We start from the raw sequence: 19,431 nt of genomic DNA, 5'->3' as shown, positions 1-19,431 counted from the left end.
ACAATAAGTTGTCCCAGAAGTTATTATGATAAATAATAATACTGAAAACATTGTTTGTAATGGCATAATAGTGCAAGAATACCTTCTCAAAGATCAATAAACTTTGAAATCTAACGAACATTTAAAACTGTAACTGGAAGACATCTTACCCCAAAATAAATACACAAGACAACCAAAACAACAAATAAAATGAATTATTAAGTCTTTGTAAACAAAACTGTCTTTCAACATTGAGACCAAAGCACCAGACTGAAAACTTTTGTCATCCAGTTTATAGAAAAGAGAAAAACAATAAGTCTCTTTTCTCCTCGGGCTGCCACCTTATCATGGTGGAGGGGTTTGAGTGTCCCAATGATCCTAGGAGCTATGCTGTCTGGGGCTTTATGCCCCTGGTAGGGTCACCCAAGGCAGACAGGTCCTAGGTGAGGAACCAGACAAAGCGCAGCCCGAAGACCCCTTATGATGCACAAAAACCTTGGATCTAGCGTTCCCTCGCCCGGACTGGGGTCACCGGGGCCCCTCTCTGGAGCCAGGCCTGGAGGTGGGCCACAATGGCGAGCGCCTGGTGGCCGGGCTTTTACCCGGCTGGGCTCAGCCCGAAAAGGAGACGTGGGTCCCCGTTCCAATGGGCTCACCACCTGTCGGAGGGGCCAAAGGGGTTGGGTGCAGTGTGTAACGGGCGGCAGCCGAGGGAGGGGACCCTGGCGGTCTGATCCTGCAGAAGCTGGCTCTTGGGACGTGGAACGTCACCACTCTGGTGGGGAAGGACCAGGAGCTAGTGTGCGAGGCTGAGAGGTTCCGGCTAGAAATAGTTGGCCTCACCTCGACACATGGCTCTGGTTCTGGAACCAGTCTCCTTGAGAGGAGCTGGACGTATTTCCACTCTGGAGTTGCCCACGGTGAGAGGCGCCGGGCAGGAGTGGACATACTTGTTGCCCCCGATCTCGGCGCCTGTACGTTGGGGTTTACCCCAGTGAACGAGAGGGTAGCCTCCCTCCGCCTACGGGTGGGGGGACGGGTTCTGACTGTTGTCTGTGCTTACGGGCCGAACAACAGTTCAGATTACCCACCCTTTTTGGAGTCCTTAGAGGGGGTCCTGGAGAGTGCCCCTCCTGGGGACTCCCTTGTTCTCCTGAAGGACTTCAACGCTCACGTGGGCATTGAAAGTGAGACCTGGAGGGGCGTGGTTGGGAGGAACGGCCCCCCCGATCTGAACTCAAGTGGTGTTCTGTTGTTGGACTTCTGTGCTCGTCACGGATTGTCCATCACAAACACCAAGTTCAAGCATAAGGGTGTCCATATGTGCACTTGGCACCAGGACACCCTAGGCCGCAGTTTGATGATCGATTTTGTCGTCATTTCATCGGATCTGTGGCCATATGTCTTGGAAACTCGGGTGAAGAGAGGTGCGGAGTTGTCCACTGACCACTACCTGGTGGTGAGTTGGCTCCGGTGGTGGGGGAGAAAGCCGTTCAGACCTGGCAGGCCCAAACATGTAGTGTGGGTCTGCTGGGAACGTCTGGCGGAGTCCCCTGCGAGTCGGAGCTTTAACTCCCATCTCCGGCAGAACTTCGAACACGTTCTGGGGGAGGTTGGGGACATTGAGTCTGAGTGGACCATGTTCCGTGCCTCCATTGCCGAGGCGGCGTAAGAGACGTAATCCCTTAGGGATAGGGTGAGAAGCTCGGTCATCCGGGAGGGACTCAGAGTAGAACTGCTGCTCCTCCACGTCGAGAGGAGCCAGTTGAGGTGGCTCGGGCATCTGGTCAGGACGCCTCCCTGGTGAAGTGTTCCAGTCATGTCCCACCTGGAGGAGGCCTCGGGGAAGACCCAGGACACACTGGAGGGACTATGTCTCTCGGCTGGCCTGGGAACGCCTTGGGGTTCCCCCGGAGAAGCTGGAAGAAGTTGCTGGGGAAAGGGAAGTCTGGGCCTCCCTTCTGAAGCTGCTGCCCCCGCAACCCGACCCCGGATGAAGCGGAAGAAAATGGATGGATGGATGGATGGATGGATGGATGGATGGATGGATGGATGGATGGATGGATGGATGGATGGATGGATGGAAAACAATAAATCATCAAATGGAAATGATTGAGCTAGTTTTAATTTATCATGTGATGAACTGAATAATTGTTTATTGCAGCAGGCCTAAGTATAATTTAGCCTGGGCATCAGCACTCATCATCTATCAGTCATCAGAGCAGACATTTGAGTGACAAACTCTTCATTCCTGGGAGTGGCTGCATTTTGGGTAAATTATATTCTCTGATTTTACAGAAGAGTTATGGCTTCAACACGTTGGAATGACACACAACTTTTTATGAACTGTGTGATACTGTAGGAGTTCTGTTTGAACCAGCTGCAGATTGTCTGAAAAAAAAAAAAAAAAAACTATCATCCTCCTACTACTTCCTTCTTGTTCGTCGTTTCCACCAGTAGTAACATCCGTCTGTCGATCACGTGACTCGTACGATGTGAAAAAAGTGTTTGCTATGCAGTTTTGCAAAATATGTCTACTTTCATATGACTGAAAAACCACCTGATCCTACTACAAAAATTTTATTTGAAATGTGTTTCCATTAAGCAAATTTATTTTTGTAATTTCACATATTTTACCTCATGTGAGCAGTGACTTTTAGCACAGGAAGATCTGTTTACTGTGCAAATACATCCTGTCACAGCGGTTTGTTTTAGGACTCTGCTCATTTTTGGACTTTGCTCTTTTATATATCACAATGGTCTTTGAGAGTAAGGTTGGCCATATGTTTTAACAACTTTTTAAAAAATAATTTTTTAACCAGGAACATTTGCACACAGCATACATTACACAGCTTAGGGTCTTCCAAGGACCCATCATATCATTATATGGTTCCAGGATAAAATGGATAAATGACTGACTTACATAACAGCTACACCAGCTTTTATCACAAATCCTAATGTTTAGATATTATCAATTTACCACAGCAAATATGATACTAAAAAACCCCTTAATTTGGACATGAGTATGGAAGCCATTAAGTAACGTAAATAATCTTTTAACGATTCAGTTCCATATGTAAACTACCATGAACTTTACATGTATGGAGGTTCCAAAGTGTCACAATTAAAAGAGCAAATAAATAACCATACTACTACCTAGATGTCCCATAACTACAATTGATAAGAAATATAAATAAATTACTCAAATAAGCAGTTAATTACACAAGTCATTTATAAAATAAGATATGTAGCTATTTTACAATTGAATTGCAAACCAATAATGTTTCGTGATTATGGGTTTGCTATTCAGGCTAATTAGTCACATGTTAAGGATATGAACAAAGGGTCACAGTGACTTATTATTTCATAATTATTCTTCATGCTTCAGTACTCCACGGGAATTTGTATATTAATTACTTTATTCAGTCATTCATTGAAATTACATATGACAGACATGTCTTCATTTAGTTAGTTTTGGTAGAACTTTTAGTTCTACAATACTTTCCACATCTATGCATTTTGATAGATAAAAATAATGAGTGATACATTCATAAGAACCGATAAAAATGAATTATGGCATATCTAATTATTATTATTTTAAAAAAAAAAAAGGTGTGTTATTAAATTGTGGCACTTTTTGCCTTCCACACTCTTTGTACTTTTCCTCATACTTTAATACAAATGCCTCCACTGGAAACTAGTCGAATTTATAACTTAACGGTCAAATTTTACTTCATTACCACCTTAACAGTATAACACTCAGTTTGGCGATGGCCCTTCAATTTAAATCCTCCACTTGATTATGTCAGAGATTTTAGTTCTGTTGTTATTTTTCGTTTATGAATTTTCTTTCTTTCTTTCTTTCTTTCTTTCTTTCTTTCTTTCTTTCTTTCTTTCTTTCTTTCTTTCTTTCTCTATTTTTTGCTTTGATAAAAAACTGTGGTGAAAAATTAAAAAAGGGGAAAATTTATTTTTCAAAACGTCAGTTATAAAGCTGCTGTATGTTTATTCATTATACCCGAACAAAGTCTATTAATAATAATAAGACAGCCTCGACTGTGAGAATGGAGGAGCAGATGGTGTGATAATATTTTAATCTCACCTTTGGGAAAAGAGTTTGGTTGAACCATGTACAGAAACGCGTGGACCATGTGGAAAAGGATTCCTATGGTCCCCGGCTCGTAGTAAGCGTGGGTATCATAAACCGCTGCGGGAACAAACCCAAAGTCCAACGGCTCAACCGGCGGAGGGGAGCGCTGCCTGCGGGGGTCGGCCCTGACCTCCGTCCGCTGGCCTTCCCTCTCTTCCGCCTGCTGCTCTGCGCTCGTGGCCCCCCACCAGAGCAGCAGGACGAGCCACCGTGTCCACAACATAGCTCAGAGACGAAGAAGAAAAAAAGCACCAGAAGACCAGAGACCCAGTGGACAACCTGCTGTCCCAGTCGGGATGGAGAGAGCAGCTGACACCTGTTCCTCCCGCAGGACCGGAAACACCTCTAACATCCAGCGGTCGGTCGGTGAGGAAGCAGCCGTTAGGCTCTGGTAGTTCTCCTCCACGGACTCATCACGGACATCCTTCCCGGAGGACCTGCCGCGGTGTGTGGGATTCTCACTCTGCCTGCCGGTGTCCTCGCGTTCACCGGACCGCGAGCTCAGAGCAGCCTAATCTCACGCGCACGGAGAGGGCTCAACTGCGCTCGTGCGCGCTGGAAAATTCGATGCGCGCATCTGCGGCGCGTGACCCGGAGCGTCCACTTGGTCATGTAGACAAAAAACATTTAGTATCAAAGATAACCTGAGCAAATAGAAAGACATACATTTTCAAATTATTTCCTCAGGATAAAAGTTATTCAAAGCAAATGAGGAGAAACAACTTACCTAGCAATTACTAATTTTCTTATATTATTCTTACTGGAGATATAAAAAAAATTACTGAACAGCTTTTGCACACGTTAAGATTATTTTCAACAAATATTTCTAAAGCCTACATTTTAATTTTGCAGGAAATTGCTTTGAGTGTGAGCAATTTGAGCTGCTTTTGCTCTACAAGCTGTTTAAAGCTTACTTTTTTAGATTATAATAAGATTTACAAACTAATGTTCTGGAAAGAGTACAGTCCACTGTTCCAATTTCTGTGGTTTTGGACAGATTCTTATGTCTAAAAGCAGGAAAGGATTTTGTTACCCAACTTCTGTACATAAAGAAATATTAAGATTCAGAAAAATCTTTGTGCATAGAGGCTTTAGGGATGGTTCATGTCTGCAATCCATTAGATCAGGTCTATCATGCAGTGTCAATATGTACAAATAAAACACCACCACAAATTCAGAGCAATCTGAGGCCAAGTAAAGACTTGCACAAATTTTTTTATTTATTTTTTATTAAGTATGGCAGAGCACTCACAGTATTGTGCAAAAACTCTTTACCATCAGAGCAGATTGTTACAAAAAACAGTCAGCCTGCTTGAGGCCAAATATAAAAACAAGGGAGGCTCAAAACATCTGCACAATGTATCTGAACCACCACGTTTCTGAAAAACAGGTCTTGGATAACTTTGGAAAACAAAAAATACTGCAACCAGAACTTTTACCTTTCCTTACAGAGCTGTTGTCTGCGTAAGAAACACAAGCTTGTGAGAAACAGCAAGGGGAAACCCAGACATTTTACCGGTCTGGGCTGATTTACAGACCGATAGTTCTGGGGGAAACTTGACTCTTATTTCTTCCCACAAAAAAACTGGACCTATAGCCTCACCGGTTAGATGTCACTGTGAAATATGATGGTCAACTCACTAATAATAATCCAAGTTTTTGATGTCTCGCGAAACTGAAAAGAAGGAAAAAAAGAAAAAAAAGAAGAAAAAGCCAATGAGAGTGTAAGTGTGTGATGACAGAGAGCCTTCAGAGTCTGTGCAGGCAGACAGTGGGCCGCTGTGTTCCCACTGTTAACAGAGAGCGCAGTGAGTCCTTTCACTGCAGTGAGTCCTTTCACTGCAGTGAGTCCTCCCCTGCTTTCACTCACATCACACCAGAATCGGCTGCAAAACAAACTCATTTTATTCTCCATCCATCATAAAAGATAAAAGATTTAAACCTCAATATGTCAGTCACACACGGAGAAACGACCTGTAAACAAGGGCTCCACAACATACATAAAAAAAACCTTTCACAAAATAAGTGTTTCATATCAGCCAATGTCAACAATTGTGGATATTGATAATTATTGATTAGTTTTTTTTGTTTAAAATGTCTGAGAAACTGCCTAGCTGCTGGTGTGACTTTTCCTAATTTATCTAGTTTTCCCTCTACATTGCTGTTTTTATTTTTAAATACGATGGAGAAATCTGAATCTGCTGCTGTGCAAGTTAATCAACAGGTTGTTGCTAGGTGACCAAAGAGTGAGTGAGTTAGTTGACAAAACCAGCCTTGCTTAGCTCACTGTGACAGGTTGAGGAGCAAAAGCTTTTCTTCTGCCTACATCTCTCAGAATGCTGTGCGGTTCTGGATCAGAGTTCAGTGAATATTCTAGATTGTCACCTTCCTGAAATAATGTTTTTGTTTTTTTTTACCAAAAGTTATTTTGGTAGTAAAAAATAAAAGATATTTTAGGCAGTGAAAATAAATTATGGCAAAAAATGTTATATCTTATCAGATGTATAATCTATTGAAATAGATCACTTGTCTGTCGCCCTGTTGTCCACTGATCAGAGATTACCTGTCACACTTGTTTTAATGTTTGGAAAGTTTCTCCTCAGATTTCAGATGGTCTGTGTTGACTTAGATTAACTCAGATTATTTATATCTCTCATCAACCTCACTTCTCAGTTAGTAATGTTCTGCTGTTAGAAAAACAAAACATTTCTTTGAAATATATAAATGCAGTGCCGTCCAAAAATAATGAATACTTCTAAATCACCTTTAGTCACACTGCAGCCACATACTTACGTGCGTTTTATTTTGGATTTCATGTATCAGACCAACAACATAATTGTAAAGTGGAAGGAAAAGAGAAATAAATGTTGAAATTATTGCAAAACTCATGTATTTTTGAAGTTTGAAGGCAGCATTACAGTGAGGTACAGATTAAAATATGTTGTAAAAAACCCTAATGTCAATTGTAAACCTGTGGCAAGATTACAGAATGGATTGTTCAGAGTTTCTCCCTCCAGTCTGAATAAATTTAAACTAATTTGCAAATATTAGCGGCCAAACATTTCAGTGTCCAGATGAGAAAATCTGATGGAGAAAAGAGGTGCAGCTATAACTGCAGAAGAAGGTTCTAGAAAGGTTTTAACTCAACTCAGAAGACAAACAAAAGTCACACTTTTCTAATTTGTTTAGAGCAAAAAATGTTAAAAGGGACAGTATTATGCAATTTCCAGGCAAAAAGTGGCACAACTGAGTAACTCGGTTACCTTCAGTTGTTATTAAAAAAAATCTGTTTCTATTCAAATATGACTTGAAATAAATTTGACTTTGCAATTAAATGCCTTGAAACTGGGTCTCTGTCTCTTTAAGAAGCTCCTGCTCTTTCTGAAACTTGGCCTTCAGGAAGGCATCACAACATGGCTCCTCTATTAAGCTCAAAAAATTTGATTTTACACAACACTGTCCCTTTAAAGACCTTATGTTTTCCCTGTTACTTCACATTATGTTTGTCTACCGGATAAAATCTCCCAAAAAATCCAAGTCTGACATGACAAATGTAAAAAAGTTAAATATCTATACATGGTTTAGTAATGCAGTGTAAGTTAAAGAAAACTAATAAGGAAGACCTGTTTTAATGTTACTGGTATTAAAATGGTCAGATTTCAGCCGCATGTTCGTCTGTTTGCTGAACGTAGGAACCGATGGCTGTAAATGAGAGGAAGCAGAAAGGCCTGTGGCGACTTCACGTAATCAACTGATTAACAGCAGATTTCAGAGCAATTTGGGTCAACTGGTTCACAAACAGCTGATTAACAGGACACGTCTTCACGAGTCAGAGCTGGCGAGTGACAGCAGACATGAACTCCACGCTGGTTTGAACAGCTGAAAAGCTTAAAATGATCAAAGTTATTCATTTCTTTTAGCAGGAATCTCAGTCGCAAATTTAAGGACAAGATCAACGTTTCCAACATGCTCAATGACAATGTTGCTGCCATAGTTACACGACTGTGGAAACTTAAATCTCCCCTTAGCGAAAAAATAAAAAAATAATCTGCAAACAAACGCCTTCACACGGTCCTCCCAGTGATGTTAAAAGAAAGAGAAGACCCACACAGACGATCTCACACTAAAACTCCCAAGAAAAATGAAGCCGATGAGCTCAGAGGCCTGTTTGCATCAGTCCTTCTGAAAGTGTTGGCGCCAGTGTCTGCAGAATGCCTTTATGCGCAGCTTAAGGTTTCAAATTTAGAAAAAAACATCCAACATTTTCAATAAAAAAAAACATACTTTAAAGAAATAAACTTGTCAGATTTTTTTTTTTAAATAAAAAGTCGACATCTGACAACTTTTGTTCTATTAAAAAAAAAAAAAAAAACACTCTTTGTTCTAGGAATAATTGTGCTTTTGAAACACACACAACCTCACAGTCCAGCTGCAATGCTCCAACAATCCAGACTGGATTTCCTTTCAGTGGTTTTATTCTGTTTGGTTGTTTCCTGGTGTTCTTGCAGCACCCATCTGGAAACGTCTGATGTAACAGCTTGATGCCTGGGCTGGTTTTTGCCAGTAATAAATAAATAAATAATCCGAGAGTCAGGTGCATAAGTGCGAGTCGGGTCTGAGCACGCTCCGTGACCCTCGTCAGATCCCTGGACACGGGCTGGGGTTCCCTTCGGCGGTCAGTCTATCCGGTTCCCACAGATGGTGAATCGGTCTATCTCCAGCAAGTCTTTCTTGGGCGTTCTGTGTTTGAGTCCGTCTCCTTCCAGTCCCATGTCATTGTTTAGAATTTTGTCCTCGTCGTCCTCATCTGGCGTCGTCAGGAACGTGTCCGAGTCGCTCTTTGGGATGGTGGAGGAGGTGCCCTCTGGTTTCTCTGTAGGTGGAGAAACGCCCGGTGTCAGTGATACTCCTGCTCTGTCTGATGTGGGCTCTGTTGATGAGAAAGTGTTTAAGAGTTTAACGGCACAGAAATATTCACACTGTGAAATTCCTTTGGTAGCTATTGGGTATCAAATATCTTAATGTAGACAAAGATGTGAAAAAAAAAACAACCTTGAAAGAATTCAGGTTTTGCAGCAGTAGCATGCTCTCGCATGACACAAAACCTCTTCAATATCAGTACATCTAAGTGGAGAAAGTAAGGAAATAAACAGCTTTTGGTACAAATACTGGTGAGTCTAACAGGCCCATCAAAATAAATTAGAATGAATCATTTTCTTATTTGACATTCTACTTTTTTAAGTTAATAAAAATCATCAGAAATTTTAAAGGGGCAGTATTATATGTTTTCCAGTTGACAGTATAGTTTTATAACAGTCAAGTAACTATGCTAACTTTTGATATAAATTATATATACATGCATATCAAATATGTCTTAAACAACACTTCAGTTTGTAATTTAACACCTTGAAATTGGGCATCTGTCTCTTTAAGAAAGTCATGTTCTTTCCTCCCCTATTAACCCTTTAACAACGTTTTTACCAGCGCTTCACTGAGAATTAGCTCTTATAATGAGCTCAGCAGATGTGCAGGCTAGTCTGAATACCCAGAATTCTCTCCGGGTACTCCGGTTTCCTCCTACAGTCCAAAAACATGTGATTGTGTGTGCGTGGTTGTTTGTCCTGTCTGTGTTACCCTGCGACTGGCGACCTGCCCGAAATGTCTCGCTGGAAAGGACCAGCACCTCCCCTGATCCCACTAGGGATAAGGGTGTGAGAAAATAGTGGATAGTCTGAAGGAGCTGAGTGAGGGAGTCATGGAGGATGGCTGCTCTTTGAGGCGAAAACTTGGAAACCATAGGAGGAACTTCATTCTCGAAGGTGGGGCTAGGTTCACCCAGGCATTTTGCACAGCCATGGGAGATTAAAACATACCTTTTTGATAAGGTGCAAAGCTCAACAAAGTCGATTTCACCCTTTTAATTGCATGTGCTGCTGTATAACCCAGAGAGTAGCTGTCTAACCTTGCGGCGCTGCGGTGTAAGTGTTTTTGCTGCGGTTGGCTCTGGAGTTAGCACGGCTGGAGGCGACAGACGGAGGCGGGTCGAACAGCTTCTCCTCCATCTTGGCCTCTTTGACAAACATGCAGGATGTTCCAAGGAGAACGATGCTGTTGAGCACCTTGAGCGTGATCATCCTGCTCGCAACGACAAAAAACATATGAGAGTACGACACAAATGTGCAAAAGCATAACAAGCAGCGTTATATTTCATATTTACCCCAAGTAAAACAGCAGCACACACATGAAGGAGAGCGAACCTTGGATCTTCACTGAGCTCGTCACCACTCTGATCAGCTGAAAAAAGAAACAGAAAAAAACAGCTGGGATCATGTAACACTGTAGAAATGTAATATGGTGCTCTATGTTCATGTGTAAGTATCTAATAACGGACCAGCAGAGCCAAAGGAAGTGGAATGAAGCCCATTCTTCTGGATACGGAGTCGCTGTAGTCGGTGTAAGCCTGCAAACATTTTCAGAACAGAAAAGCCTTGTTTAACTTCTAACTCCAACGACAAATCTAACTTTGTTCTGTTGGACAGAAATGTGAGAAAACAGATCAAAATTCAATCTGCAATCAGAAACATACAACTGTGTTTAATATCCACAAATTACAGGTCAAAATGTTAATGTAGCTTTTTAAAGATGTTCCTATGAGGATTATAATAGTTTTATAGTACAAGTTTTTCCCTCATTTGTTAAATTATTACCACAAATATCTGTACATTTTATGGGAAATTATATGATGACCCAAAACCATGCAGTGCTTCATTATGAAAGAGAAAGAAATCAATAAATGTTCTTCTAAGTTTTCACCAGTAAAAATCTGAAAGGTGTGGTGTGTTTGTATTCAGTCCCCCCTGAGAGAGTACTTTGTAGAACAACCGTTATAAGCAGTTCTGGCTGTAGGTGTTTTGCAGTAAAATATAAGTTTGTCCATGTTGGTATTTTTGGTGGTTTATAAAACTGGAAAGAAAAGCAGTCTTTGTCTTTTTTGGCTGCGTATACATAGGCTGTGCACATTTAGTGTGTCGTCCCTTTGCAATGCTGCAAGCCTGTTGAATATTAATTAAGCTGAATAAAATTTTGTGCATTTTAAATTAATATGCCATTATTATCATTTTAAAAACTGGCAGGCAAATACAGAAAATGAGGGGATTTTGTTGACCCCGTCAGTCAAAATTATAGAAAATGAAAAAGCTTAGCGTGACCTCTGACTGGAATTTACCATATTTTCCGCACTATAAGGCGCACCTAAAAACCTTCAATTTCCCCAAAAGCCGGTAGTGCACCTTATAATCTGGTGCGCCTTATATATGGACCAATATTGAGCCACAACAGGTCTAGCAACTACGGTATCATTTTCGCCCGTAGAAGAAGAAGCACGCAGAGCATACTGGGATAGTTGTCAGAACGCTGGTTTGTAATCTATTAATAAAGTTTGACTGACCTATCTACCTACCGACCATCTAGAATCAGGTCGTCTGCAGGTCATTTAGCACCACGTTCTCCACGAACATGCTGTGCGCGAACGGAGAAGGGTGACCATCGTCCGGCCACGCCCCGGTCCAGTCGAGGGAGGCTCTCCTCGCCGACCGGAGTCGGGCTTTTTTGTTGACATTCCCTTTAGTGCAGCTCCATCTAGTGGATGCATAATGTAACTACAGCCTCTGCTGGAGCATCTATTCTATGAGCCTTATATATGAAAAAAGTTTTAAAATAGGCCATTCATCGAAGGTGCGCCTTAAAATCCAGTGCGCCTTTTAGTGCGGAAAATACGGTAAGTTATTTTATGCATCTAAACTTGATCAGATGTGCTTATTTCTTCAATAACTCTTACCAACTAAAAGTACACATTTTCTTTATGTATTTTAGAGTCCATTAAAGTGGCAATAAAAATAATTGCAAAAAACTGGTCCAGAGGAATCATACCGTCAATATAACTGGCTGTGAAATATTTAAACTCTACAGAAAAGCAAGAATTTTTTTGCACCACCCCCAATTCACATTTTGCTCCCCAACTGAGAGCAAAATGTGAACTGAGAGGTCAGTTATTATGCCATCTCTCGACAAATACAGTACGATTATTATTCCTACAATATGACAACGATTTGAACATCGGTGTAGGCAGCTGCTAGTTCAAGTTGTTTGACTCACATTTTTCTGTCGGCTGCTGACGAGGTCGAAGGCAAGGCTGGCTCTGTATTCTCCGTACACCTGGGAACACAAACAGAGAGAATCGATAGTTCTCAGTCAACCAACCCATAAATAACCAAATGCTCCATTAAAGCAGCCGACAGAAAGTATGTGTGTCTAAAAAGTGATGGCAGAGAGATGTTTGTTGCAGAAAGCGAAAGTGGGCGCAAAAAAAAAAAAGTGTGGTTGAATTTAACAGTGTGAAATAATTTAGTAAATTCCTGATTTAACAAAAAACCAGGAAGGAACGAAGGTAGGAGGTGTAAAAACCACCAACGTCGAAATGAACGCAGAGCAGGTGGCTCAGCTGAAGGCAGATCCTGCATCAGACTGAAATACGCATGAGCGAGAGAGAAAAAACAGAACATTTACAGAAGGTGGAAGAGGAGAAGAAACACAGAGACAAAAATGATCCAGGTCAGGTTGAGTTTTTGGAGTTTGGGATAAAGAAACACCTGAGTGATAAAATACACCTCACAACATTTTACAACCAGCAACCAGAATGCAGCAAGTGGTTTCTGGATGGTAAATCAACGACAAAACACTTTTGTTTTCTAGCAGCCATAGTACAGCGCATACAGTGGCAAAACCAGCTCACCAAACGTGCTGGGGCTTTGCTTGGGTTGCTATGGAATCACACATACGCTAAATCAAAGAACTCTGTGGCAAAAAAAAAGCCCTATTGGGACATCCCTCATTTTGGACATCCCATTTTATTTTCCATGTTATCAGAAACAGAATAACGGAAGGCGAGAGACTGAGTGTTTTGGTCAAACAGAAGCAGCAGATAGATAGTGAGATGCACATTGCACAACATTGTTATCTAACTTTTCTGAGTGAACAAAGGTGAACAAAATTCTGACCAATCAGTGGGGTGAAAGTTCATCAGAGGGTTTGTGTTAACAAGAGGTGGACAACATGCCGCTGAAAACAAAATTATTTGGTTTTTGTTGCATAACTGCAACATCAGCTGCATTTCCATTTCAAATGTGTGTAAACTTTGTACATCTTTTTCTTCACGGTTTGCGCAAGTGGCAGCATTCGGTTGTTGATTATGTGACTTGTGTGATGCTAAAAAAGTGTTTCCATTCAACTTTAGCAAAATAAACCAATTCTGATACGGCCAAAAAAAAAACCATCTCATCCTTGTGCCAAGACTTTTTAATCAAAAAATTTGTTTTTATTTTCAAATTTGTCATGTTCTATTGAGCAAATTTATTTCTGGAATATCAAATTGTACAATTATATGACAGCCAATCCTTTTATAACTGACAGACGCTCCAGAAACTGCCTGTAACACTATCACTCCACTCTTTAGTGACGATTCTAAATACACCAGCTTCCTGAGGATCAAATCATTTTGAAATTCAATCTGATTTAAATCTGATTTAAATTTTTTTTATCAATGAGTGTAAATAACCCAATAAAGAGACATTAGGGGACTCACGTCAGCACTGATGTCATTGAACTTGGTGATGAAGGCGTGCTTGACAACGTCCACTGCCACCTCTGATGTGATCACCATGACTACGTCTGGGAACAAGACCCAGAAGTGGTCTAAGACAAACACAGGAAGCTAAAATCAGTATAATTATTAAGATACGTAGGCTGATGAGAAAGGAAGTTTGTGTTAAGGGCTGAAGCACAAGGAAAATGGATCTGTGCTGGGAGCCGTGTCATCCTGTGTGCATTCTGAGCTGGTATTAGTTACCGGGATTCCATGAAAACTGCTCCATGTTTCTCAGACAGACAATGAGCAGGAGGATGTAGTTGGTGAACCTCTCCTTTATGTCTGTGGGAAACAAAACAAATCAATCCTGGATTAACCTACTTTCTGCCCACTGCCGCTGAGCGTGATCCCAGAAATTTACCTTGGATTAAATCAGGTTAAAGAGGAGAGGATAAAAATATCCCAAACGTGTGATTTTAGTGCGGAGGCTCCAATGGCTTCCGACTTACCGCTGTTGGACATCTGGAACAGGTTGTTCTTTTCAAACTTCTTAAACACGCTTCCTTTGATTTCCACAAACTGGGGAAACAAAATCAGAGCTTCAGTCGTTCTGCTGCAGCAAGTTTTTAAGAGTAAATATTGAAAACAGTTACACTCACGTTGTTTGACATCATTATGGTGAGCAGAGACTTGTTATGGGAGTTGAAGGCTACATTCAGTGTAGTAGCCTGAACCATGATGAGAATGGCATGAAGGACTTGATCAGTAACTGCTGAGGAAAACTGGTTTGAGGTAAAACACAAGATGAGTCCCAACAGTAACACTTATTCTAAATACAAAACACAAAAGTTTACTATGTATGTATGTATGCGTGCGTGCGTGCCTGCGTGCGGGCGTGCGGGAGGGAGGGAGGGAGGGAGGGAGGGAGGGAGGGAGGGAGGGAAGGAAGGAAGGAAGGAAGGAAGGAAGGAAGGAAGGAAGGAAGGAAGGAAGGAAGGAAGGAAGGAAGGAAGGAAGGAAGGAAGGAAGGAAGGAAGGAAGGAAGGAAGGAAGGAAGGAAGGAAGGAAGGAAGGAAGGAAGGAAGGAAGGAAGGAAGGAAGGAAGGAAGGAAGGAAGGAAGGAAGGAAGGAAGGAAGGAAGGAAGGAAGGAAGGAAGGAAGGAAGGAAGGAAGGAAGGAAGGAAGGAAGGAAGGAAGGAAGGAAGGAAGGAAGGAAGGAAGGAAGGAAGGAAGGAAGGAAGGAAGGAAGGAAGGAAGGAAGGAAGGAAGGAAGGAAGGAAGGAAGGAAAGGGTTAAAAAGAAAGGAAGAACAAAGGAAAAAAGAAGAAAAAACATAAGTAAGGAAGGAATATGGGAAATAAATGTTTCCATATTTGTTATCCTTTTCCAATCATACTCAGATGTAGCTATGACTTATAGAGTGTTCTGGTTTTCCAGACTATAGAAACTCTTAAATGGTGTAAAACAGATGAAAATGCTCCATTCAGATCAGAATAAAAATGAGAACATGATCATTTGGCTTCAATAACACAAACTGCATTCAGCAGTGAAAGGCTGGTGTGCGTTTCTAAGCTGGTCCACTCAAACTGACCTTTGGACAACTAGTCCATTAACTAACACATAAAGATTGTTATTTTTAATAATCCAGATAGAGTGCAGTCTGGCAAATATTACTACCATTAAGTCTGTTTTCATCTCAGTGTTTTGGACTCTCAGAGGTCAGTCCCAGTGAGGATACAGACGTAGAGCACAGCCATGAGGAAGTGAGGAATCACTCCTATGTGTGCTCTCTTCTTCTCCTTGGGCTCGGTGGCGGTCCAGTACAGAGCATCCAGGATGTCTTGGCCAAACGACGAGAAGAGGCGATCGGCAACCTGACGGAAAGCACCGACGGCAAATCAGTGGGTGGATGTGAAATCAGCTGACAAAGCCAGAACCCAGAGACAACCATGTGACTCTACCTCCAACATGTTGTAGATGATGTAGAGTTTGATGACGGACTGTCCCCGGATCAGATGGTACATCATGGAGTAATCCACGTAGCTCATCATTGAGTAGCACAGCACCATGATGAAGCCCTTCAGGACGTCGCACACCTGGGCAGGCTGCAGCAAACGGGAGCCGCTGGAGCCCAGAAAACATCACAGGAAACAGAATGTTACATGATGGAAAAAATCCAAGCTAAAATTCAAAACGCAAGAGCCACAAAATGCTGCTTGTTATTATATAATCAAATTGAATGAATCGTGTAGAAATCTGCTGCCCTCTGGTGGTTAAAACCATCATTGCACTACATGTAAATACTGCCATGGGAAAACATTCCCAAAATTTCTATGTGTTTTTACTTACAACTATCAAATAGTATGAATAGTATAGATACTAGATTTAATCAAACAGATAGGATATAGAAAAAAAGTCACCTTTGTAGACAATTAAATACTTTCCTAAAGACTTACAACGTAAAACAAATTCCCATTAATAACTATAAATGATTCTGCTTTGCAAAAGTATCTGGAGTGCTGGAGTTTTTCCACACCTGCTCATGTTATCCCTGCAAACTTAAATGTATTTGAATGGCATCTTATGTGCTAGACCAGTAATGTTGAGGTCCAGTTATTGAGTTGTGACAAGACAATATGTAGAAAACTTTCAATAAATCTGTATTTAAAATCATCTGCAAATTATATAACTGCAGATGTATAATAACATATTTCAAACTTACAGCATCGCTTAATCTTCTGTCTTATTTATTTTGCTTAAAGGGGCAGTATTATGTTTTCTAGGCGCAAGGTGGCATTTTACAGCACAATCAAGTAGGCTAACTATGTTGCCTTCAGTTATCATAAAAATGCTCTATATGTATATCAAAACTTAATTAAAAGGAATTTCACTTTGTAATTTAACGCCTTGAAATTGGGCCTCTGTCTCTTTAAAAACTCCTGCTCTTTCTGAAACTCTGCGTCCAGGAAGTCATCACTACATGGCTCCCCTATTAACCCTTTAACAACGTTTTTACCAGCATTTCACTGACACTTAGTTTGTATGATGAGCTAAGTAGATGCGCAGTTCCACCAGGTGTTTGCTAATTGCTGCTGGCTAGTCTATAGGAGCTGAGAGGGGATTGCAGGAGAGGGCTGCTCTGTCAGGCAGAGCCTTGGAAGCTTCCTGCAACTGGGTCCTTGAAGGCAGAGCTCAGTCCCCTCAGGTGTTTTGCACAGCTGAATGGTTGCCATGGAGATTGAAGGATTTCTCAAACAACCATGAAAGAATCATGGCAACACTCCAGGTATGTTTTTGATGATGGGATAATATTAGAACACGATGTGAAGCTAAAAAAAAAAAGTGATTTTACATAACACTGCCTCTTTAAACATCTATATCTGGTTTCACTTTAGTATCTGCTTATTACCCATTGAGTTTGGCTTCAACCTGTCTCACTCCCCACAGCTATTAGTGCAGATTACCCGAGGCCGCAGCATGGCACAGTCAGGAGTCGCAAAAGGGCCAGAATCACTCGGAGCGGCAGGAGGGTGAACACGTACAGAAACGTATCCAGACAGAGGAAGAAGCCGAAAGTCATCAGCTGCAGGGAGAGCCGACACACGGACATGTAAACGTGTTTAACTCTGGTGGGAGTGATCGATGATGGACTTCTCTGGAGCTCCTATGTTTACCTTCTCCAGCTCCTTGGGGATGCGGAGGCAGGTGTAGACCCTCTCTCTGCGCTCCGTATATTTGGCCTCATTGTGTTCCAGAAAGTAGCCTCTGGTTAGCTCAGTGGTTATGAATCTGACCAGAGACAGATCTGGAAGGAATCACACAGACATATGAATAATTAAAGGAAGAAAAATGGACATTAGAAATTAAATAAATTCCTTCATCAGGTCTTCTTCAGAAGCCACCATGAGCTGGTTAGATAAAATTTTACCTTCTTCTGATAACACTTAATACATGAACATCAATTTCTAAATGAAATGCTAAATTTACATTCATCTGATCTAGTTAAAGAGTAGATTAACAAAAGGAATCTGACAGCTCCCATATCCTGGACATATCTGTGTTTGGCATCTCTTGAAGCTCAGACTTCCAGTCTCCTCCAAACTCTGCTTCGAAAATTCTCACGGCTGTGATTTATCCTGCTGCTAATGGAGCTTTTTCTCTTTTTTTTTGTGACAATAGGGTGGCAGCTCCAGGTCATAAAACCAAATATGTTTTATGATCTGGAGGGAAGGTGCAGAAAGAAAAAAATATATATTGTAAGAATTGCAAAAGCCAAGCCGTTAAACTAACTTAAATACTGCTCATTTAAGTTACAGAATTTTTCCCCAACCTATTTTTGTTTAAATATAAACTGATGGAATTTGGTACAGAACAGAACTTTACAGCATTGTTTCAAATTAATGTTACATTTGTTTACACCGTCTTCTCCCATTTTCAGTCACATAACTTAAACATAATCTCTAGACAATTTGGATAGAAAGATTTATTTCTGAATCACATTGTGGTCATGTTTCAGTATTGATATATATTGGTTTTGTGTAATACATAATTTCCCAAAACATTAAATATAGTAAAAATCTAAATTAACAGATCTAGCCACTTAAAGTATGTAAATATCTGTGTGCAACAATTCTACATATGAAAATTTTACTTTTCAAATGTAGTTATCTTATCAAAAAATAAATTAATTAAATTATATATATATATATATATATATATATATATATATATATATATATATATATATTTATTGTGTGCATTCACGTACTCAATTATGTAGAGAGTGCATGCTGTAGTTTTTGGACCTTGTAAAGAAACATGAGAAAAAAGCCACAGACAAAGCAACGCCTGTCACAGAATTACAAGGTGTAATGTAAGGAATGCAGCACAAACGAAGGAACCAGGCACGTTCACTCCGATTTTGGACAGACGAAATTCATAGACAAGAACACTGATAATTACTGTAATTAATAAAAACTAAAACTTTGCACACAAACGCTTATGTGCAAAAGCTTGCTAATGCGCCTGCGCAATGTATCTACGTCCAGCAAAACGAAGACGCAAGCAGCCTGACCTGCACGTTTGCATCAATTTGTTACCAGTAACCGCTGTGATAAAATACATAATACTTAGGTGCATCGCCACCGGATATGTCTTTGTATTGTTTTGGTCAATCTCAGTGTGGTAAACACAACTGCTGCATCTGACTAGACACTGCTGCACAGCTCCACGTCACTGAAATTCATTTAAACTGAGAGCTGAAGGTCTTTGCTATGATGCAAGAAGCAAATATGCGTGTAAGTGCTTGTTGACAAATAGAAACAACAGCTCCAGAAGCCTGTTTGTTTAGTGAAATTGTAGAAACCAGGCTGACTCTCACCTGACAGGTTGCCTTTTTGGCCTCTAGCGCCGCCATTTTTATCATGAAACCCCCGCGTGTCAGCAACTCCGTCTTTCTTTTTATTCAGGTCCACGTTAACGGCCTTGGTGGCTCTCTCCTTGTCCTCCTTCTCATTTTCCTTCTCCTCTACCAGACCTGTCGACAGCGAATCCGCCATCTTCGACAAAACGGCCTCAGCTGCTGCCAGGGAGACTGCGCAACGCGCCGTGACGTCACCACGCACTGTATCTTCACCATTTCACCAGAAGGTGTCGCCAA

The 19,431-nt window shown here is 41.1% G+C and overlaps 2 protein-coding genes across 14 annotated transcripts in view; both read right to left on the bottom strand.

The window, feature by feature from the left end:
- Positions 1–4,691, bottom strand: part of prom1b (prominin 1 b) — a 39,269-nt gene extending 34,578 nt beyond the window's left edge. For 8 of the 13 annotated variants that reach the window (XR_014090392.1, XR_014090431.1, XR_014090413.1 and 5 more), the window contains exon 1: positions 4,082–4,690. Coding sequence is in view for 5 of the 13 variants with exons in the window: in XM_081614194.1 (XP_081470320.1) it covers positions 4,082–4,352 (271 nt within the window). In the remaining 8 variants the exon portion in view is untranslated. Of the gene's footprint in view, positions 1–4,081 lie in introns of all 13 variants that reach the window. The other 5 variants (XR_014090369.1, XR_014090386.1, XR_014090376.1 and 2 more) reach the window with 1 other exon arrangement.
- A 633-nt stretch (positions 4,692–5,324) lies between these two features.
- On the bottom strand, positions 5,325–19,382 carry tapt1b (transmembrane anterior posterior transformation 1b). The gene is made up of 14 exons (XM_008402145.3): positions 19,153–19,382; positions 17,447–17,577; positions 17,237–17,355; positions 15,734–15,896; positions 15,511–15,646; positions 14,432–14,529; positions 14,282–14,351; positions 14,034–14,114; positions 13,770–13,879; positions 12,284–12,343; positions 10,521–10,589; positions 10,347–10,423; positions 10,092–10,264; positions 5,325–9,059 (listed from the first exon to the last, which is right to left on the bottom strand). The coding sequence occupies exons 1-14, from the start codon at positions 19,328–19,330 to the stop codon at positions 8,806–8,808; spliced, it is 1,719 nt and encodes a 572-aa protein (XP_008400367.1). The 5' UTR covers positions 19,331–19,382; the 3' UTR covers positions 5,325–8,805.
- Positions 19,383–19,431: the final 49 nt, after the last annotated feature.

Source organism: Poecilia reticulata, chromosome 1 (genome assembly GCF_904066995.2).
Source record: "Poecilia reticulata chromosome 1, P_reticulata-male-v2, whole genome shotgun sequence".
Classification (NCBI taxonomy): domain Eukaryota; kingdom Metazoa; phylum Chordata; class Actinopteri; order Cyprinodontiformes; family Poeciliidae; genus Poecilia; species Poecilia reticulata.
The sequence above is the reverse complement of the archived record's forward strand: the minus strand, read 5'-3'. Positions and strand labels throughout refer to the sequence as shown.

Bases quoted from the DNA above. Each gene is read 5' to 3' on its own strand.
- tapt1b (XM_008402145.3), bottom strand. From the start codon at position 19,330: ATGGCGGATTCGCTGTCGACAGGTCTGGTAGAGGAGAAGGAAAATGAG. The intron at 15,647-15,733 runs GTAGAGTCACAT...GCTTTCCGTCAG, and splicing joins TCATCTACAACATGTTGGAG to GTTGCCGATCGCCTCTTCTC. The intron at 9,060-10,091 runs GTTAGACAGCTA...TCTCATCAACAG, and splicing joins TTACACCGCAGCGCCGCAAG to AGCCCACATCAGACAGAGCA.